General features: G+C 28.7%; 3 protein-coding genes across 4 annotated transcripts; all 3 read right to left on the bottom strand.

Annotated features, from left to right (window-relative positions):
* Positions 1-5,802: 5,802 nt before the first annotated feature.
* On the bottom strand, positions 5,803-10,006 carry Bulli (regulator of MON1-CCZ1 complex protein bulli). 2 transcript variants are annotated; one of them, XR_012048543.1, is made up of 12 exons: positions 9,817-10,006; positions 9,435-9,740; positions 9,178-9,352; positions 8,943-9,102; positions 8,763-8,868; positions 8,538-8,691; positions 8,346-8,409; positions 8,031-8,250; positions 7,780-7,949; positions 7,425-7,700; positions 6,608-7,355; positions 5,803-6,458 (listed from the first exon to the last, which is right to left on the bottom strand). XR_012048543.1 is itself a non-coding variant. In XM_072911000.1 (11 exons), the coding sequence occupies exons 1-11, from the start codon at positions 9,943-9,945 to the stop codon at positions 7,094-7,096; spliced, it is 2,022 nt and encodes a 673-aa protein (XP_072767101.1). In that variant the 5' UTR covers positions 9,946-10,006; the 3' UTR covers positions 5,803-7,093. The 2 variants fall into 2 exon arrangements, 1 of the variants encoding a protein (XP_072767101.1); XM_072911000.1 differs by having other exon boundaries at positions 5,803-7,355.
* A 1,177-nt stretch (positions 10,007-11,183) lies between these two features.
* On the bottom strand, positions 11,184-13,409 carry LOC140676208 (ribonuclease H2 subunit B). Its single transcript, XM_072911063.1, has 5 exons — positions 12,926-13,409; positions 12,525-12,763; positions 12,103-12,388; positions 11,668-11,891; positions 11,184-11,456 (listed from the first exon to the last, which is right to left on the bottom strand). Exons 1-5 carry the CDS (start codon positions 13,035-13,037, stop codon positions 11,361-11,363), a joined length of 957 nt encoding a protein of 318 aa, XP_072767164.1. The 5' UTR covers positions 13,038-13,409; the 3' UTR covers positions 11,184-11,360.
* A 1,022-nt stretch (positions 13,410-14,431) lies between these two features.
* LOC140676334 (uncharacterized) lies at positions 14,432-23,123 on the bottom strand. The gene is made up of 15 exons (XM_072911276.1): positions 22,830-23,123; positions 20,021-22,317; positions 19,222-19,587; positions 18,811-19,044; positions 18,118-18,250; positions 17,641-17,987; positions 17,445-17,561; positions 17,101-17,377; positions 16,717-16,875; positions 16,481-16,634; positions 16,317-16,398; positions 16,088-16,251; positions 15,705-15,984; positions 14,727-14,911; positions 14,432-14,650 (listed from the first exon to the last, which is right to left on the bottom strand). The coding sequence occupies exons 1-15, from the start codon at positions 22,840-22,842 to the stop codon at positions 14,566-14,568; spliced, it is 4,893 nt and encodes a 1,630-aa protein (XP_072767377.1). The 5' UTR covers positions 22,843-23,123; the 3' UTR covers positions 14,432-14,565.
* Positions 23,124-23,146: the final 23 nt, after the last annotated feature.

Here is a 23,146-nt window from a genome sequence, read left to right as displayed (position 1 = left end):
ATTAATTATCAAAATTTTGCTTGTATAAAAAATATTATTATATAACATTCTCAAACTTATTACTTAATTGATAAAGCCAAAAAATATTCTATATTGACACAGAATTATTTGTAATACACGAGAGATTTTATTTTTTGTAAAATTAAAACTACATTTTACCTCAAATAAATCAAAATAAATCAAAATAGATAGTGCAATAAAGATTGAAAAAAATATTTTATATATATAATTATGAAGTAAGAAAGTATCTATCTAAATTATATAAAATAGAACAAGGAAGAGATTCATATGCCATCATAACTGAACCGATGCACAAAAGGGATTGAAAGAAATATTACAATCTGAAATAGTTACAGAATACTCAGATATACGCAAAATATCTTGAATATGTGTCATAATTGACATTTAGATATTTAAAAAATGTATAATATAATATTATATAATATAGTATTATATAATTTAGCAAATAGTCTTATATATATATAAAATTATAGAATAGCAAGATATGAGAATATTTTACGCGATATTTGAAATTTCGCACAAAATATTCATATAAATTTAAGAGTTATGTAATTGTTACAATTTCGTTAATTCGCGGTTGTATGCGAGAAATGTATTCCTCAAAATATAACCTAATGACTTATAAAATTGTTTTAATGTATTTTATTTTTTTATTTATTATCATGAAGATATGCTTGAATTTTTCACAGATTAAGTTATGAGAATTGTACAAAATATTTGGGTAAAGATAATTCAGTAAGAAGCTGAGAAACTTTAAGCAAAACTAGTATTTTGTGGCAAATCAAGCCTTTTACTATAACGCTAAAATATGAATTGAATTAATTTATATGTACTGCAAAATAAATTAAAGAGAGGTTAATACATATTTGGAAAGAAAATTTATGTACGTGAATATTATACTATAGTGTCTTTTGTAATAATAATTACAGAGAAATTAAACTTTCAACTATGAAATACTTGCAGCAATTATTTCAGATATGTCTTCATCAAAAATAACGAAAATCTCTATAAAATTGCGTGATTTATCTAATTGTAACTAAAATAATGAACAACTTTGCACAATATTGCTAATTGTTAGCATAAAAATGTGAAATTAGTAAATATTGTCATTATAATAAGATTTTTGTAAAATGATGATTATAATAGTAATTTACATTTATTATTATTATTATTTTTCATTTTTATACTTATATCAATTATCAAACTGTTTATTATTTTAATTTTGTCGACAATTTTTTAATATTATTGGAGTAATTCACGCTTGAAAGTTTAAATTATCTAAAAGATATAAGCAAAGAAGCAAATTTTTTGGATTTAAATAGAGATTATTAATTAAGACATATTGATTAAGACGATGATTGATAAAGACATAAGCTAAAAACAGGATCAATCGCCGCTCTGTTAAGTAACGCGACTAGATTACGAATATTAATAACCGTCCTATTAAGATATTTTTCGCGCGACCAAGAGGAAATTATAAAGGTGAAAGGTATGTTCAGCGAAGTGAACTGAAATCGCGAGATGTTCTGCGATAAGTTCATTGTTGAAAAAAGGTCATGAAATTTATTTAACAAGTGTCTCATGAATGTTCCGCGCGAATGTATGCGTGAAGTTTTGTATTTTGACGTTTTAATGCGAGAAAGCAATGTACTACTTTTATCAGTTTTATCCTCTTTGTATAAATATTCGTGTAATGTTTATCGTCGATAAACGTGCAACATCTAAAAAAAAATATATAACTAATTTCTCAAAATAATCAAAATATTGTTAGAGATTTCATTATAAAATAAATAGGTTCTTATATTTTCTGAATACAGTAACATATATTTTTCAATATATATATATATATATATATATATATATATATATTGAAAAATATATGTTATTGCATTCAGAAAATAAGAATCTATTTATTTTTTTCATAAAATTTCTTAGAAATAATTAGATGAACCAAAAGAAAAAATATATACATAGCAGGAAAGATATAATTTCTTGAAAAAATTATAATAAAATAAAAAAGAAGTTTGAGGTTTGATGTAAAATCCACATCGACTTGTAGGATTTAGACGATTCGAGATAATTATGACTGCAAATTTACAACTAGTGAGATTTTGCACGATCATCAACGATATACAAACGCGATTTTGTTTGTCGCAAATATTCTCTTCTGTGTCCACATAAAACTTTGCGCGACCACAATGGATTTCTTGGCTTAGACCTATTGAACTTTTTTACTCGTATCTTACTCCTCCCGCATCCATAATTTACATGAGAAATATATATTCTAAGGGACGATCGAATATAATTCAGTCTGTATCTAAATACACATGTACAATGGACCAAAAGTCGATTAATCTTTAGAATTCCAATCTGCATAAGAGATTCATCGACAAAAACTATTAACCCGATCTTAAAAAGATTGTAACAAAATAATGCATTAACAAAATGCATCGACAAAATAATTATTGCAAGAAAATGGGATAATGGAGTTTAGCAATTAATATACAAATAATAATTGATTATTTTCCAAAGTCTCTGTCCCAAATATCTTCTAATTAGAACCGATAAATGTACCAAGAAAAAGGCACACAAACGTCTTATAATTATTATCTTCAATTTGTTAATAATCTGAATTTTTGCAATGATACAATATATCTCTTATGTATACGAGTACTCACTTTTAATCTGCATATCGTCGCCTAGAAGTCAAGGACACGAACCACTCTTCTTCGAGAGATGTTGTGTATATATATATAAGCGTCCTCTTCCTAATTTCCTTAAGCTTAATCTCGCGCGCAAACAAGCGGAATGGCCGGGTAATGATGTCCCTGTAAATAATTAATGCCATAACCCTCAATGTAATTAGTTATGTATTCCTAGATAATATATATATATATATATATATATATGTACTGTATACGTTATCGGTAATCGGCGCGATATCGTGTACCTATACATTATAGAATGTATTAAAAAATTCTCTACTATTTATTCTGAAACTCTTTAAAAATTGTACGCACAGTTTAAAAGTTACCTAATATTTTTATCCAATATGTATTTATATATTATATTATTACATTCATATTTTACATACGTTATATTTTATATTTACGTTAATATTAATGCTCTGCACAATATGTAACGACCAACAGAAACACATTAATATAAATTTAGAATGCTAATGTTAATAATAACAGAATGAAACGGTAAATAAGAATTTTAGAAATTGAATTCGATATGAATGTAGCAAAGTAATTTTTATGTTTATTCATTACAATAGAAATGTGACAATTGTTGCAAAAAGAGCATAAAATATAAATTTATTAAAACTTTATATCAATGAATTATATTAATGTTAACGCTTTGAATAATTCTTCTGAATGTATTTGAGCTAGTGGATGTTTTAAATTACTACTTATTTTGAACACTAATTTTTTTAATCTGTTTCTGTTCGTATATAAAGTATGTTATAAATATTCAAGAAGGACGCGTACATTTTTAGCAGACTGTACATATAGCACGTAAGATGAAAAGAAGAGGCTAATAAGCTACTGAATCAAAAATCAACTTTCTTTAATGTCTGTGTATAAGTATATTTAAAGCTTAAGGCACTCGTATATCTTAACGCCTTGCTTACCGACTGCTTATCAGTTCATATCCAAGCAAAATTTACATTTATAAAGTTTCACAATCAAATATATCACGTTAGCATAATCATGATGATATATACGAGTATTACACACTTGTAAATCAAAGATAAATTACTAGAAGTAAAAAATGTAATAGAAAATTAAGTAAAACAAGTATTTCATATACTGATATCTTCTAAATTCATATTTTTTAATGTGTAAAATAATCTTACGAGATGAAAACTGAAATAATCAAAAATAATTTTATCATTGTCCACATTGTACAAATAATAATTTAATTATTCAATAAAAATGACAGTAACATTGAAATTCGGAAAACTTTTAATATCGCACATCGATTAAGCTGGACGGTAATAAAGACGTTAAGAAGGGGACAACTATAATGAAATCCGAATTCAAACTATATTGATACACCTATGTACATCTTTACTCTCTCTCTCTCTCTCTCTCTCTCTCTCTCTCTCTCTCTCTCTCTCTCTCTTTCTCTCTTGTTGTCGAAAAAAATAGTATCTTATAAAATTAACTTAATTTACCTGTTATTACACACTATCGATGAGCTTATTACGGACCACGACGACTCCGAGAATTATAGCCCGCGAACTTTGCAGAACGACATGAAATTGATACATTTACGTTCTTCTTGAACGCAGTAACGTGAGAAAATAACTTTGATAGCGTGACACGAGAGCCATCTCTTCCATGCTACCAGATCTGTTTTTGATCTCGCTGCCTGGATGCACAGAAAGATTCTAATTTTCCCCAATCGATTATCTTGCAAGCGAAATTTAATTCATACATATATGCTTTAATTTACATACCTGGTGTATCTGCTCGAGCTAATTTTCTACTCGTTTCTTTTCACTGTTTGCAAAATTATATTATTTGTTTTATTGTTATAATTACGACCTAATCCCTGGCAGATTACGCGACGCGAGACATACGCGAACTCAGCGAGACCGGCGAGGCATCGAGTTATGATGAATTATGAAGTATCGGTACAATATGAAGTCGGGCACAATGAATGAACCAATTAAAATTTGATGAATTTTTACGCGCTATATACATATATAATATAAATGCTTCTTTAAAATCGTCACTTAAACCAAATAAGATTTTAAATCACATTACTCTTGTTAAAAATTATTTTTCTCAAAATAAGTGTAATAAGTTCAATTAATTCTGATTTTTTTTTAGTAAAGGATATCTATTATGTTAAATTTATTTTGTGTAATTATTACATATGAAAATATTTTTTAATGAAGTGATTATTGCAAGAAATTTACATTTATTAGTTATTGATAACAAGTATTTCGCATTCGAGAATATTAATTAAAATTTAATATTTTGTACACGTGTCAACATAAAACGAATTATGAAACAATTAATGCAATTAATGCGTAATTTCTGCACTCTATATGTTATTGAAACTGTCATTTTAAAAGATAGATTTTTTTTATACTTTCTATAATTAAAATAAAACAAATATACGCTCATTTTTCGAAGAGAAAATAAAAAAAATACGATGAGAAAAAATATAAACTGAAAGTAGAACATATTAAATGTTTCTCTCATTATCATTATATGTGCATACGTATATACATTTATCTTCTAATTAATAATAATTCTATTCATCGACATATCTTCATTAGCTCTGATAAGCCCTATTCAATATATTCTGCTTTTAGTTATATAATTTATTATATTAATATTTTAATTTTTCATTATCGCGTAAGTTAGATTGAATATTTATTTATATAGTTCTATCTCGTATTTATAAAGAATCGCATGATAAAGACGGATAGTGGACTCGATAATATTAATCTTAAGACAATTGATGTTTGTAACAGGGTTAAATACACATACTTTAAAACTCAGCAGAATTAGAAAATTCTTATCTTAAAATTATTTTAACGATAAAAATAAAATTTTCTTAAAAAATTGCAATATTGTTGCAAGAAATAAGATGTTAATATCTCCAATTTTATATTTGCTCACTAATTTAATAGTAATTTCGCAGATTAAAACTTTTTTAGCATAAAAAAATTATAAAATTGAAAAATGCACCCCAAAATATTTCTTCTTTTACACTAGAATATTTTAAATAAAACAAATAAATATTACAAATAAAACAATTGTTTTAAAATATAATTGATCTAGAGAAGACGGCAAACGATTCTGTTGGATCGCAATTTATTTTCTAATCAAATATGTAATTGCAAACAATTCTGGAATTACTTGACTTATTGCAATTAATAGATAAATAAAACAAACAAAACACTGTCTCTGTGACCAATCTCCGAATAGCTCGCAACTTTTTCATGTATGAGCATTACATTCACAATTCTTTGCACGCTACTTTGACTTAAACATTTTTGTAATCGCGCAAATTTAATTAATTAGTAGAACTGTGCGTTCGATATTATTGAACTGCGGCTTAATCATAACAAGAAAAACACTTGCATTTGTGTTTAAATAACTATCTTCCACTTTCATTTATCCACTCCGTTATCACTCTCTAGATTTAGTTAGAAATGCAGCGCCTGTTACCATATAATCTTTGACTTATTGTAATAAATCATATTTAGTATACACAAATTTTACTGTATTTCTCACTTGACTATATACACAATTTAATATCCTCCTGTTGTCACAGCTCCATTGAATATTGTACTTCAACATTGATTGGCGGTCAACTCCTCTTTTACTTTTTACCATATAATATCGCAAGAGATGTTTGTAACTTTTTATTTAAAAGATAATCTATGTATGTACATATATAAAATTATCCTAAAATATCGAAAAAAAACAAATTTAATTACAAAGTCGATTACCTTGTAAAAAAGAAAGTATTAATTTTGAAAGTACATATACATTAAATTTAATTTACATTAAAAGAAAGTCTCGTTATATTAAAGATTATTTTAAAAAATATATACTTTGTAAATCTCTTGTAGAATTCCCCCAATTCTTGTACAATAAAGAGAACATGGATTTTATAAAAGTAAAAGAGTGAAAATAGAACAATACTTTGATAGATAAATACTACTACACACGTCGCTCACAAACTTTGATCTTCTTTTTCTTTCTCTCTCTCTCCCTCTCATTCTTCTCTCTTCAATAATAAATAATCCGTGTGTGTGTGTGTGTGTGTGTGTGTGTGTGTGTGTGTGTGTGTGTGTGTGTGTGTGTGTGTGTGTGTGTGCGTGCGTGCGCGCGCGCGCGCGCGTGTGTGTGTGTGTGTGTGTGTGTGTGTGTTTGTGTGTATACGTATATATAATTGTACAATATCAAAGGAATTTACAAATAATGAAGCAACTACGGTGTGCAGCTTCTTCATTAACTTTGTTAAATAAAAATAAAAAGATAAATTACTGCCTATCGTTTTTGTGTGTACTACAAGTACAAACATTAATATTGTAATCCTATGAAGAAATAGTGGTAACATTCGAATTCGTATCCGAATTGCACTCATTGTCCGTTCCTTGGAATAGGTATTTAAAATACTGGACATATGGTTGACAATGTTCTCCCTTTGTGAAAGCCGTGGTGTTGTGCAACCTTAAATTGCGTTGTTCGAAAAACTTGAAGACCGAATGAAAAAGTGTCGCGTCGTCAGTAGCTTTTGCTGCTTCTAAGAATTTTCTCGCAGATACCTGATCCACCATCCCAACTGACCGAACGTATCTGAAAGATGTAGACATGTAAGTACATAGTAGCCAAATAGCGAATTCAAGACACAGCCTTCGAAATTACCGTAAGGCAGCTAAAATATGTCCCTTAGATAAGAGCACTTCAATTATCTCTTCATGTGCGTTGCCCAACCGTTTCAACATATCCAATGCCAATTGATGCGCTGCCGGATACAATTTTTCCAGAGAGAGTAGCAAACAGGCTAAAGGCTTAGAATCAGCGACCACGTGATATTGTAACAATTGATGGAGCTGATAGTAAGCCTTTCGATGTACCAACGTTGTGATGATCAATTCGTGCAAGTAATGTTGCACCGGAATTCCATGTTCAGCTAATGATCTATATGAAATCCAATACAATTATAAAAAATAAAATAAACTGAAATTCTAAGTGATCAGCTATTGAAATTTTTATGTACCTGATATATTCAAGCAGGACCCATATTATCATCTTTGGTTCTATTGCGTCTTCAGGAAATTTGGATAATATATGACTGTACATATCACTTTGATCAAGTAATAATTTATATTTAAAATTTTCAGCCACTGCTGTTATATTTTTTGCATTATTTTGTAAAGGTGTTCCCATCTGTAATTAATAAATAAATAACATGTATAATATATTGTATTCTAATCATTAAATGTAAAAAAGAATTCAACTTAGCATTACCTGATTTTGTATTTCGCTTTCTAAATAATTTCTGTATACAAAATTAAGTTTATCAAATATGATTGGCATCTCCATTAAGCTTACAGGTAACTGTGCCATGAAGCTCTGCAAGACTTGTATTAAGATCTGCTTAGCATTCGATCGTTGCATTAAAAATTCTACAAGGAGTACTTTATCTGTAATTAATTTCATCAAAGCTTCCAATCTGAGCTCAATATACCTGTATTGATATTAACAAATAAAGAAGTTCTAGATTAATATATAAATATAATATAAAATAATTTAAAATAAAAAGCATTGTAAATACACACATACCATAAACAACCCAACTTTACATCGATTATTATATTTGGTTGAAAAACAACCCAATTAGGGGAATCTATATAATGTTAAGACTGAATGTATTTAGAAATTATTCAATAAAAAATATATATAATTTTGTTATAAGCATTTAAATATCATATTCAAATCCATAAATGTAAGATTTAGTTTTAAATGAAAGGATACATAACTGACATGGCTGATACATCTGATCAGACAAGGTTGTACCTGGTACTTTAAGATTAAATGGTTTAATTGGTTTTGCTACAGCTACACTGGTATGATGCATTACTGTCCCATCACTCACTCCAGATAACATGATATCAAATATCATTGATGTCTATATAAAAGTACATAATTAAATTCTATTATTCTAAATAAATTTATTTATATTTAATGATAATATAATACCTTTGATGCTTGATGATGAACAATGATTAGATTATCAACAACATTTATAGCAAATCTGCCACTAACATCCAGTTTTAACATATGACTCTTTTTAATGGTCATCATCCTGCACAAGAAGACAATTATAATGAATAAAAGGTATTAACTTTTATATTCAAAGTAACAGAAAACAAATCTTACTTATGTACAGTATAAATGTATACAAATGCTGTTCCTATTGAACGATTAGCTCCTGGTTGATGCCTTAACAAAATTATACAAGGCGTTCCATATAATACAGCCAATGCTACATCTCTTTCAGAAACAGCTAATTTCCCTGGTCTTGTTATACTATGTTCAACTGAAATACATCGCAGATGCAAAAATGATTTTTGTCTAGTTTGATATTTAAACATATTTGTTGCTTCTTACTAACTTTCAAATTTAGTTAATTTATGAAGATTTCCTGGTGTAACATGCAATGCTTGTATTTGATTACCAACTGTGCCAGATGATAGTAATACCAGATAACTCTTGGGGCAAAATACAAACCAATTTACCCCTAAACTTAAGCATTTTACTGCTTTAATAGTACGTTTTTCTGGATTAACCTGAAACAGCATTAACTTTGGCAATGACTTTGAAGAATATAATTCTCTAATTAGTTTAAAAAAAAAAGTATAAATTTCTTACATGAAACAATTCTACACCATGATCTGTGACTACAAGTATCTCATTGCCATGTGTCCAAACAAAACCCAATATTGTGGCGGTTTTTCCTTTGCATGGTTGAGAGTATTCAACATGATCCAAGCCAGATACAGAGGAATAATTAACAAATTCCACTGATGTATTAGTGCGTTGGATCGCAAGTACATTCATATCAGGAGAGAACTTGATAGATATTACCGGCCCTCTGTCCTCCATCCGAAAACTTAAGTTCTGGTCCGGGCCCTTAACGAGCACTCCTGTAACACCGCCTGAGCGAACAGCAAATACCTGTATACAGATTAATTTTTATTTTATCATAAATAGAGATAATAAATTTTTCATCGACTAAAAAAAATTAACTAACTTGCTGTTTCGAATCATCGAAAAACACATTCGTGAGGCAGCTGACTGATTCGAATCTAATAGGATCAGCAGACAGCTCTAGATAATAATCGTCAATTTGTTCCCGATCGTCAGCTTCCATGTCTGGCATATCTGATCATCTGATCCAAACTCTAGACGCTTGACAGTTCTTGTTCTCGGTTCTCAGGACTGTGAATAAAGATAAGCCTGAGAGGGGTCACGCCGCCATTTTTCATTCGACGCTTTTTCACTGAAGTACGCTAGCGCCACCTGAATCCATTTTAGAGCGGGAGGAACTATATAGCCAGATCTATTATTCGGTGTCACGAAATCTTCTAATTGCAAAATACAAAATTAATTGTATTTTGGAAGATTTTTGTTTTTCACAAATAATATCGTTACATTGACATAATTTATTTTATTATAATGTTTATATTTTATTATAATAAATATTAGAAGAAAATATAGACTCGTACAGTTCATATACATAGCAAGTAATAAAATAAAAGATTGCTTTCGTTAAAAGTACTTTACGTATATTATATATTTCGTAATCACGTTTCACATACTTTAAAGCGTGTTAAATTTATCGAATAATAAATATCATTTTAATTAGAAGAATTTTACGTATTTTATTAGAGTCACTTGATGTACGTATTTTAACGTGTCAAATTTTATTACATAGTATATAATGCGCGTATTTGTAGCGCGTGCGCGACAGAGAGAGAGACAGAGAACATATTCTCCTTCCTTCTTGACTTGACGTCATGCGTTAAATAGTAAGAGAGGGGAGAACGCCGCGTACGTAACCCGTGACAGCTGCGAGTCATTCATTTCGAGTCTGGCGTGTGGTATGGTGCGCACGTGCTTTTACTCCGGCGCCGATGCCGGCATGTGCGCTTCGTGATCGCGTTCGGTCATTTGGAGGTGGAGCGCGTCGTAAAGTTTCTCGCGACAATATATGATAATAATACTACGCGATAAAACTTAAAATGTTAAAATACGTCTAAAGTTTTCAATAAATACATAAATAAAATAACATTTGAACTTGGTGATTGGTGACATATAGCGCGCTATTGTTTAATTCGTTTCATAATTGCGCGCGCGATTGTTATATATAAAAAAATAATAATAAAAACTCTAGTCAGAATAGTACAAATAGAAAGAAAAAGACTTAAGACTCTGAATAGTAAAAAGTACAAACTTATATGCAGAATGTTTCACATTCTAATTAATTAAAGATTGAAGTAAAATATTTCTTTATTAAATTACATTTATTGTATTATGTTACATTTAAATTTTAACAATATTTAAAAATTCATCAAACTATCATGAAAAAAATCATTCTCTTTCTGATACATAGTCTTGTCAATGAAATAATATTACAATTTTAAACTTACGATGTTATGTTAAATACAAAATATTTTTACACAAAATAGTAAAATTTATAAAAAATATAACAACTTACTGACAAATGCTTTTAAAAATGCATTATAATTTTCAAAATTGTTACAATATATATATATATATCTTGTATTATGAGATCTATTTTTTCTGAAAAAAGCTAGTAATACTTTTAGATCCTGCAGCTGCTCTCTGTCTGGCTAATTCCTTTTTACCAGGAGCAATGTTTTTCTGTACCTACGAAAGAAAATTTGCAGATATTTAAATTGCATGATCTTGTTCAGAAACATGATACTGCAAAAATTGTTTATAGACTTTATAACACTATATAATTGTAAATAAAAGCAAATATATAATCTTGAAATAGAAAAAAATTGGCGATAAATTTTACTTGCAAATTAATATGTATTATTAATATATATAAAATTATAATTGTAAAATAACTGACCTTTTCAGGTTTAATTATTAAGTTCTTTGTCTTTGCTTTTGGTATTTGGCTTTCTTCAAAAGAATCTTTTTTAAATTTTTTCTCATTAGTTATATCTTTAGGACTAGTTAATTTGCGTTTTTTATTTTCCATTTCATCAGTTATATTCAAATGTTGTGCTAATTTCTGTGAGAGATCTTCAGCAAGATATTCAGATACAATTCCATGTGCATATTTCAAATATTCTATAATAAAAAGATGTTTTGTTACAATAAACTAGTTTTGCTTATAGATAATAGCTTCAACAAAATACCTACAAAAATGGATTAATGAAAATTTACATTATTTCTATTACAAGCAGACATTGAAAATACTCAAATGTTTAATCTTAGTCAGTTCATTTTTTTTGTATTTTTTTACGTAAATCATAATTTATAATTATCTTGTTTCTTTTACCTGCCTCTGTACCAATTTCATATTTAGTACTCTTGACATAAGTAGCACTCATAGCACCTTGAGATACATGAACTCCTTTTTGCTTTAATAAATCTGCTACTTTTTCTACCTTTTTCCGCAGCCACTTTAATGACTTTTCTTCATTAAACTTAAAAGCTTGTAATGATTTATCTCCTTTACAATCAGCAACTAACGATAGTTTCAAATTTTCACATTGTGCAAGCCGAGATGTTTCTGGAAAATCCTCATCCCAAAGACATTGCTCTAAAGGTTGCGCTAATTGTGACTAAAATATTAATTTTTTAAATATTTAAATACTAGATTTTAATGTCTATATAAAAATATTAATTTAATATCTTTATATATTTTTATATCCTTTTAAATAATATTAGTAATTATTGTAAAATAACATTAATAATTACCTTTCTTAGATATGGTAAAATTAAAAAGATAGGATCAATTGGTGTTGATAAGTACAACTTGCCATCAGATTTGACATTATCATCAATAAACCAAGATCTTTTATTTTCATCAAAGATTAAAACTTCCTGCACTGTGAGATTACTAGGACTAAATACAAATATAGTTGGCTTATTAGATGCCGGATGTTTAAGTTTCACTATCTCTGATTGAGCCGCATCTAAACTGTCCAAGCTATTTCCTAAAAAAATATAAACATGTTTTTATAAACTTAGAAACTATTTGACAAGTATGACTTGCCAAAAAGAATGTTAATTGTAAAAAACCATTAATAATGAAATCACAAAATAAATAAATATTAATAGCGGTACAGCAATAAATCGTTCACAATCTTGTGACTTACCTTTCATAAGAAACACCCATGTGTTTGTCGACGAGTGATTATTCATCGTTTTGACGCCCTTTTGCGGCGATCCTTTAGCGCGTGACATTTTCCCGCGCGTTGTACGCTGCATTGTTTTCTATATTATTTTCTATGAGATGCGTTCAGAACTTGCAACTTTAAAATAATTCAAAAATAAATCACAAAACTTAATATATGTGTGTTAAGTCATGATTCTTGCAGAATCCAATTATATCTATTGAACATAAAATAAAATGGTTATAGGTTAAATGATCACAAAATTCCAAACTGCAAAATGTCTCTATTTCTAGATCCTGTTTTAAAATCCTTTATATTTGTACAAATCATCCTTTATTCATAATTCTGAATTATTGGCACTGCAACAAAACAAACTGATTATCAATTTATTGATCGTACAGATGTCAGTCAGGACTAACCGGTCATCGGTTAGTCAAAACGTCCTCCATATTTAAATTATAAACACACCACACACACACACACACACACTACATACACACACACACACACCACACACACACACACATCGCGTGCACGCGCCGCACACGTTACATGTCATCATAACATGTGACTACTGATTATGCGTCCATATGTCATATATGTGTTTAAATATTTGTATGGCCACTGATCACTGTGAAAACTATGTGGATATCATGTTATAAATTATTTCGGGATTTCTTTTCTCTTTATATGAGTATATGCCGCACCTTGCTTCCATTTTCCTCTCTTACGATTGCATTTATAATTTAGATAAAAAAATGTCACATATATTATAATCTTAATCTCCTATGATCTGACACAAATGCACAGACAGTTGAATTCTTCTTTTAATAAAGGAATTTTCTTACAAATGTATGTATACTTATATATTTACATGTTCTTTGTATATATCTTTTATATACATATTATGAGAATATGAAATTTAAAAAAAATATTTTTAAAATTGCGTTAAAAAATATATATATAAATTTTAAAAAATTTAAGTATATATAATATAGTTTTGTTCTCATATAAAAATACAAATATGGTAAATACTGTGTAGTAATACTAAGATGTTTTCAGAATGGTTTCAATATTATTATATATGAAACTTAATAATTCTTGTATAAATACTTAAATAATTAATTAAAGACTTTAAAATCAAAATAAGAAAAACTCAATCTTGTTAGTTGTGAAGATTTACATTTTATTATACATATGGATATGAGATAACAATATAAATGTTATCATATTTATTTATTTACACATGCAATTGTATATAAAAAATCATTTTTCATATCTTATTATAAGTTAACAATTAATGCATACAAATATATGAACTAAATATCGTCATTATATATATATATATATAAATAAATACTGCATATTGTTAGTCGAGAAATGTAAAATTATATGCAACCAAAAGAAAAATAGTATAAAATACTTAATATTTTTTTATGAAAAAATAAATTATATATACATATATATATACATATATATATCAAATATTTTTTTCTTTTATAGCATCATAGTCTTAAATAAAACAATTAGAAATATATAGACAAAAACATAACTATTATTGAAGGTAAGCCTGACTAGATATATCAAACTTTGAATACAAAGTAATGCTTTTGTAAAATCCTTTATACAAAATACATTGGTGATTCTTTCATTTGTCGATTAAATTCTTGCTGTGCTGTATCCAAATTCTCTAATTTTAAATTACGTCTGTCAATAGAAAAATGTTATAAATTACTGATATTATAATTGCTGACAAATTTTTATACTGTGATTAATTGCTTACCCTTGTATTAAAACTTTTCCACGATATGCTGCCAAATGAGCGTAGTAAGTTGGTGCTGGATAGCTTACCGTATTCGTACAACGAGCATACATATGACAAAGATAATATGTCAATTCTTCAAGATCATCTTCAGTATAGTTAGATTCATTCCATATGCACCTGTACTTGGTAGGCCTTGCAGTACCCTGTATTTATATTATGGTGTATAGCATCGAAAATATTGTTTATTAAACTTTATTTAGTGGTCAAAGAAATAAATATTTTTATATACTGCATAAAATTGATTATTTTGAAATACTCAACTATTATTTTTCTTAAAGTACATTATTGTAATTATTATAACTGTACATTAAGAGCTAATTATTAATTAATTATTATTATTGTATTGGCCAAAAAGTAATGTTTTCTCACAATAGATGACATTTTTTGTTTTCTTCAATATAAAGCAAAACATTTTTTTTTTTCAATATAAAGCTGTTCCTAAGCTATAAAATATATACATATTCTGAAAAGTGTCATTTCAATGCATAATTAAAAAAAAGTCGTTACATTTGATTAAATTTTCTTAAATTTCCTTATTTTGAAAATGAGTAACAAGGAGGTATATTTTCGAGCAATTATGCTTTTTTATTTTTGCAGAGAAAAAAATATGGTACAAACATTGAAAAAGATTTTCTACTGTGATTTGTATCATGTTTTTTTCCTCTACAAAAATAAAAAAGCCTAATTGCTCGAAAATATATTTTCTTGTCACTTATTTTCAAAACGAAGTTAATTCAAAAAAATTTAAACAGTAATTTTTTTTAAATCATGCATTGAAGTATCAATTTTCAGAATACGTAAATATCTTATAACTTAAAGTTTTCTAGCATATAATATCTTTCTAATAGTAATAATATTTTGAATTTCTTTCTAATATTGAAATATATTTATAGTTATATAAACAAATATATATTTTTATAATCGATAACTTTTTACCTTTATGCTCGTATGTGAGACGAGATAAAATTCGATGTGATTTGGATGAGTAATTTCAGTATCGACAATTGTACCTGCTGTTACATTGTACGTGTTGTTCTTTGAATTTGCAAATGATGCAGATGATGCAGATCTTAGAGGGAAAAAACGGACGTGATGTCTCTTCTGGACAATTAAACAGGTAACTTGAATATCAGTCTTATATATTGCACACGCACGTCTAATAGCTTCTATTTCATAATACATAACTTTTGGAAATTCTCCTTCACTGACTCCATCTCTGTACATTAAAATATAAATATGCAATTGTAAATGTATAATAGCAAATATGATATTTTATAATCTTAACAATATTATATACAACATTGAACAAAATTACACACCGATAATAAATGATTCTTTCTGGTAGATATGACGTTTTCTTTTGATAAATTGACAGTTGAAAGCTTATTATTTTTTCAAGGTCTGAAATTATTTCTTCTTTATGTTTTAGAAGTTTATGTACAACATTATACTGGAAGCCGCAAATATCACTACTTGCAGTAACCTAAATTAATAATATTTTCATTAATGTATACAATATTCACATAAAAGTTTAATAATTATACTTACTGCTGCTACAGAAGCATCCTCACCAGATGGGTGAGTCACATCGGCGCCAACAATCATACACTTATTCTTAAAACATTTTGGTCTAAAAGAGAAAAAAATATCATTTTTCGAGATTACTAAAAAAATATATCCTCGTAAAATAGTAAGGCACAAATATTACTCACGTCGTGTGGAGTGTATGATTAATGCCATTTAGTTTTGCGTTTATTTTTAGAAGTAAGTTTTGTATTGTCATTTGTTTTGGTTTAATAAAATTCTTAACTTTTATACACTGTGTCAGGACACCTAATTCCAACTCGGTAATCTGTTTTATCTTGTCTAAAACATAAATAATTTCAAATTGGTTTATTTAGAAATAAATTTATTTAGAATTAAAAAAATAAAAAACTTATATGCTCACTATATATTGTGCTTAAAAAATTTGGTATGATCACTATTATCAGTTTGAATGCCTTATTTTTCTCAAAGTAGTTTTTTATTTCTGTTCTTTCTACTTCTTTTTTCAAATGTTTAATTGTTTTAGTATCGGGCCGTTCTATTGTCATACCAAATGAATTCGCTAAGAAAAAAAACCGATTTAAAATTTATTGACAATATAAACATAATCTATATAATGTAATATATATAATTAAAAATAGCGATCTTTCAGATATTTAAATTTACAGTTGCACAAATTTTGTTTTCAAATTATAACAATTAACAAATACATTGTATTCTTTCAAGAACATTACATAACACAAAACTTTAACTTAATAATTTTAACTGAATTTTTTTTATACTTTACCAACTTCTATTAATGCATCTATAAAATTATTACAGTCTGAATGAATCACACATTTATCCAAATTGAGAATAGTCCATTCGTGAGTTTTTAAATTCATGGGTTGGTTAAATTTTATCTCTGATTTATTCCATTTTCCATTGCTTACATTCACTTTTCTATCATATTTTAATTCTGGAGCTTTTAAGATTTTAGCTTTCACATTTGTCATTTTTTTGTCAACAGCCAATTGGAATTCTTTCTTCATGATAAAACTATTATTTACTACGATTTTATTAAACTACAAATATACATAAAATAAATTATGATGCAATGCTTTTGATATAACAATATAAAATCTGCTTTACCGCATCTTCTATTTTCTTTTTACGCTTAGATGTATCCATTGCTGCATGAGTAATCATTGTAGAAGTTTGGTCTGCATTCAACTTTTTAACAGAATTACCAGGCACAATAGTACATAACTGTAAGATGAGAATAATATTTTAATTAGATCATTACTTACTGGATCATTTGTAACAAATATAAACGCGATTTACTCACTTCAGCAGGTAAATATATGTCTTTTTTGTTTCTTCTTACTAAAAGGCAAGGCAAGTTGGGTTGCTTCAACTTGTACTCATGATGCTTTGCAAAATGATCTGTTATTGTGATTTGCATTTGTGAGTTATCGTCATAACAGAACTTATGTTGGCTAGCATTTAATCTTAAGCCTAATCCATTTAAGCAATATGTCTTAGGCAAATTAGGTGAATCATCAGATTTTTTTGGGGGCACTTGGTAAGTTACTTTTATATTATTACACAATTCATCAATTACATCTAGATTATTCCTATTGACAGTCATTAACTTATCAACTGTCTGAGGTGTGAGAAAGCTTTTATGAGTAACTAAAAAAAACAAAAAAAAAAAAAATTACACATAAATTAAAAAAAAAATTTAATATAGACATTGTTTACCGCTGAAAAGTCTTGTAAAATCTGTAATATTATTTAGATTTGTCAATTAATGATACTTTACCATCTACATTTAAATACATTTCACGCCAGCCAAGTATGGCAGATAAAAATCCACCACATGCTGAACTTACACCACATTTTAAATCTTTTAGTTCATTTAAATCATCTAAATTCCAAAACAATGATCCTCCAACCTATAATGAATAGCATATTTTATATATTCTATCGTTATAATATATTTATCATATATTTATAATGTGTTTATATACCCACGCACGCACGCACGCCTGCACGTACACACACATACGTACAATAGTATAAATTGTATATGTATAATATTGTTTGAATGTATTTTGTATTTTCTCATTCCAAAAAATTTAGATTCTATATTTTATGTTGCATAATAACAGAATTTAATAAAGAAATGTGTACGTATATACATATATACATACATATATATATGTACACTACAATAGTAGAATTGAATAGAGAAGAAATTAAAAAATAAAAATTATGTTTAATATAATATAGTCAATAATATAACTAATATTTAATAATGTAAATAATATATTTCTTCTTTATTAAATTACGTTATCATGTAGTATAAAGTATAATTTTTTTTAATGGAAAAATACATTTTAACAATATTTTATAACAATTATTATGCAATAGTGCATGTATATTATTGGTGCAGGCATAATATTGGTTAACGCCATTCTTTTAGAATTATTATAAAATTACTATTACTGCTTACATTCATGTATTGTGACTCTGGTTCATGGCGTATAATAATATCTAGAGCTTGTATACTAGTTTGAATTGCGTCATCCTCGTTAAGACCAGGTTGTAAGTTTTTTATCCATCTAAGATCGATTATCTTTGCTTCTTTTAAGGTAATGTTAAATGTCATCACATGTTTATCACATTGTTCATCACATTGCTTATTACATTGTTTATTATGTTTCTGGATTTTAATAATACTTGTAAACTATGCAGAATAATAAAAAAATTTACTATGATTAAAAGAAATAATGAAAAATTAGTTTTATAGCTTGAATTTAAAATTAAATATTGATCAAGTAAAATTATAAATTTTATCATAGATATAATAAATATTGCATTCAATATTATCATTAAAACTCATATGTACATATATATTACTTACATTCTTGCCAAAAGGAAGATAACCTGCGCTGTATGCATTTTTCATTCCATCAAATGCTGGATATCTGTCATTAAAGTATTCACTTCTACATTTTTCAAAAACTTTTCTATATAAAGCTTTAGAAAACTTCCTTGAATCAGGTCTTGCTTGAAACGTAATATCTACATCATAATGAATAGCAGTGGTTACAGCTTCATTAAATATAATTTTAAACATATTTGTCTGAACTTCTATATATTTAAGTAATGTTTCAGCATGTTCTTCTTTAACATTTTGTCTCCTCGGTATACGTGCTTGATATTGTTTTATTTGTTTTTTTATTTCATCTGTCTCTTCAGAGGTTTGCTCTAATGTAAGTCGAGATAACTGAAGAAAAGAAAGACAATGATATGAAATATTTGTTTTATAACTTGACAAAAATATTATCTCAAAATTTGCTTATAATAAATATTCTTTATAACTATATAAAGTGAGCCCGAATTTTGAGATTTTTTAGGAAATTTAAACCTATGGAATGTATTGCAATCATTTTGATTTCATTTAAAAGATAATTTAATTCTCTACAACTTTTGTTTCAGTACTTTTGTTATCAAATATGCATACTTTCCCAACTACTTGTAAAAATGTATAAAATAACTGTGATTCAAAAGTTTTTAGGCATTAACTTTTTAAGCAAGCATTTTTCGATCTGTTTGTATGATACTTTCTGTACAGAATTAAATTTCCTAAAAAATTTGAAACCGAAACGTTCTGGTTCACCCCGTATAAATAGTAAATATATAATCAATATTTGTTTTACCATGGGTAAAATATTTGTTGTTAGCTGTTGCTCTTGTCGCATATCATTGTTTTCAGTACCTCGTTCTACAGTTTGCATTTGTTTACAGTTAGCATCATCAATTTCTGCTACATATTGTCGTGATTGACTCGATATTTCTTGCTGATGTTGCAAATACATTCTCTGTTGTTGGCTTCTCCTTCTTGGTCGTTGATCCATCATTCCTTGCTGTTGTTGGAAAAAATTCCATTGCTGTTGCTGTTGTGGTGGACCTCGCGGTACTTGCATTTGTTGTCGTGGTTGGATCAATGCTTTTTGTTGTTGCTGTTGTAATAAATTTTGTTGCCATGATATACTTTGCTGTGAAGATAAATTGGGTGATACCTGGTGCTGTTCTGGTAAATTATATGGTACTCGCAGTTGTGATCGTTGGCCCCATGTTACTTGTGATTGTTGGAATAAATTTCGTGACACTCGCTGTTGTGATTGAGAGGAACTTCTTCGTTGTGGTGGACTCCACTGTTGAGATAGGCTTTGTGATATTTGCAATTGTTGTTGAGGGGGACTTCTTCGTTGTGCTCGACTCCGCTGTTGAGGTGGACTTTGTGATATTCGAGGTTGTTGTTGAGGAGGACTTCTTCGTTGTGGTAGACTCCACTGTTGAGGTGGGCTTTGTGATATTTGCAGTTGTTGTTGAGGGGGACTTGTTCGTTGTGGTGGACTCCACTGTTGAGGTGGGCTTTGTGATATTTGCAGTTGTTGTTGAGGGGGACTTCTTCGTTGTGGTGGACTCCACTGTTGAGGTGAGCTTTGTGATATTCGCAGTTGTTGTTGAGGGGGACTTCTTCGTTGTGGTGGACTCCACTGTTGAGATAGGCTTTGTGATATTTGCAATTGTTGTTGAGGGGGACTTCTTCGTTGTGCTCGACTCCGCTGTTGAGGTGGACTTTGTGATAATCGAGGTTGTTGTTGAGGAGGACTTCTTCGTTGTGGTAGACTCCACTGTTGAGGTGGGCTTTGTGATATTTGCAGTTGTTGTTGAGGGGGACTTGTTCGTTGTGGTGGACTCCACTGTTGAGGTGGGCTTTGTGATATTTGCAGTTGTTGTTGAGGGGGACTTGTTCGTTGTGGTGGACTCCACTGTTGAGGTGGGCTTTGTGATATTCGCAGTTGTTGTTGAGGGGGACTTCTTCGTTGTGGTGGACTCCACTGTTGAGGTAGGCTTTGTGATATTTGCAATTGTTGTTGAGGGGGACTTCTTCGTTGTGCTGGACTCCATGTGGTTTTTTGTGGTCTTGCTCTTGTTGCTTGTATCAATTGTTGATTTAAATCTAATATTCCTGTTGAGCTATGTTGTTGAGCTGGATTTTGTGATACTAAATGTTGAAGACTCCATGTACTTTGTTGTAATCTTGATCTTTGAGATACTTCATATTGTTGCTCCATGAATCTCCATTGGCTGCTTGCTTCTTGTGCTAATAGTTGATGTGACTCTAACATTCTTGTTGAGATAGACTGTTGAGATAGGCTTTGTGACTCTTGCAGTGGTTGTTGAGGGGCACTTCTTTGTTGATTTAAATCTAACATTCTTGGATCATATTGTAATCTATTCGATGAAGGATATTGATATCCTTCTAGCAGTGATGAATATGGCAGATTTTGTTGCTGTATTGAATTTAATGCAACTTGTTCTTGCCTATCTTGTACTTGCTGTGATTGTAACTGATAAGAAAAGTCTCTTTGTATTTCATATTGTTCCATGGGATTCCATTGGCTTGTTTCTGGTACCGATTGTTGATTTAAATCTAACATTCTTGTTGAGGTAGATTGTTGAGATAGGCTTTGTGATACTTGCAGTGGTTGTTGAGGGACATTTCTTTGTTGATTTAAATCTAACATTCTTGGATCATATTGTAATCTATTCGATGAAGGATATTGATATCCTTCTAGCAGTGATGAATATGGCAGATTTTGTTGCTGTATTGAATTTAATGCAACTTGTTCTTGCCTATCCTGTACTTGCTGTGATTGTAACTGATAAGAAAAGTCTCCTTGCCATTGTTGATATGAGTCGTTTTGTAATACATATGGCTGTTGTAGCGAACCCTGTAATATTTGTGGTAACCCTGAGCCCTGTGCTTCCCATGTAGATTGTTGTAACATTTGTTGCTGTGACATTTGAAGTGTATGTGCTAATAAATACTGCTGTGATATCTGAAATACAGGTGCATCTGCTGATAGTTGCTGCTGTGGAGGTAACTCTGATGATAGTTGCTGCCATGGAGGTAAATCTGATGATGGCTGCTTGGGAGGTGAACCTAATGATATTTGTCCATCTTTATATATATTGTATATATTTTTAACAGCTTATATTAATCAAGTTTTCAAATCTGATATATTTTTTTAATTTAACTTATTAATTCACCATAAAAAGATAAAATGTATTTTTTTTCAAATATCCTCTTGTTTTTGTCTAAAGTATACATGATAAACAATAGCGTGAATATGTTACACTTTAAAAATAAGGTCAAAACTTTTGTATTAGTTTTTGTTTGTTGTTATAACCTTGAAAATAATTGTTTATCATAACTTTGAAATGTGGAATTACTGTTTTAAAATGAATATATTCTAAAAAGTAGATCCGTTATTTATTTTATATAACATATAATTTATATACAAATGTTTTTCTTTATTTCTAATAAATAATATATGAATAATTTATAAATATGCAAATATGAAAACATTAAGAAACTGGTCAATTATGTTAAATGATTAACAACTCAAGCAAATAGTCTATAATCTGTAAAATAATCTAAACTGTTTCACATACCTCTTTTTCTCATTTTATCTTAGTTTATATTCGTCAATCTTTCCTGAAAAATTTCCTCTCTCAAATTGATTGTCGGTGATATAAATCTACCAACGACTTTTGTAATTACGGTATAATTACAGTTCTACGACCGTCTTCGACAACCTCTAACTTGCTCTAACTGTCTCGCACATGACCTCGTCCTCTTCGAATGTTTACGATTGTCACATACACCATAAACGGAATTCTTTAATTTTCAAAATTATTTCATAAGATTTCAAACAATTTTCGCATGCGCAAAGTATTAGTTCATCGTCCAATCTGGTCCAATAATGCTG

This window comes from Anoplolepis gracilipes, chromosome 2 (assembly GCF_047496725.1).
Source record: "Anoplolepis gracilipes chromosome 2, ASM4749672v1, whole genome shotgun sequence".
Classification (NCBI taxonomy): domain Eukaryota; kingdom Metazoa; phylum Arthropoda; class Insecta; order Hymenoptera; family Formicidae; genus Anoplolepis; species Anoplolepis gracilipes.
Note: the sequence above shows the minus strand (reverse complement) of the source record. Positions and strands in the feature narration are given on the sequence as shown.

Excerpts from the sequence above, each read along its gene's own strand:
- Bulli (XM_072911000.1), bottom strand. The coding sequence starts at position 9,945 with ATGCCAGACATGGAAGCTGACGATCGGGAACAAATTGACGATTATTAT. Across the intron at positions 9,353-9,434 it reads ATGGTGTAGAATTGTTTCAT|GTTAATCCAGAAAAACGTAC; the intron begins GTAAGAAATTTA and ends ATGCTGTTTCAG. Across the intron at positions 8,251-8,345 it reads GTAAAGTTGGGTTGTTTATG|GTATATTGAGCTCAGATTGG; the intron begins GTATGTGTGTAT and ends ATATCAATACAG.
- LOC140676208 (XM_072911063.1), bottom strand. The coding sequence starts at position 13,037 with ATGCAGCGTACAACGCGCGGGAAAATGTCACGCGCTAAAGGATCGCCG. Across the intron at positions 12,764-12,925 it reads ATGGGTGTTTCTTATGAAAG|GAAATAGCTTGGACAGTTTA; the intron begins GTAAGTCACAAG and ends ATATTTTTTTAG. Across the intron at positions 11,892-12,102 it reads TGAAATTGGTACAGAGGCAG|AATATTTGAAATATGCACAT; the intron begins GTAAAAGAAACA and ends TTTTTATTATAG.
- LOC140676334 (XM_072911276.1), bottom strand. Across the intron at positions 16,635-16,716 it reads TTTTTTAAGCACAATATATA|ACAAGATAAAACAGATTACC; the intron begins GTGAGCATATAA and ends TTTATGTTTTAG. Across the intron at positions 16,399-16,480 it reads AATCATACACTCCACACGAC|ACCAAAATGTTTTAAGAATA; the intron begins GTGAGTAATATT and ends TTTCTCTTTTAG.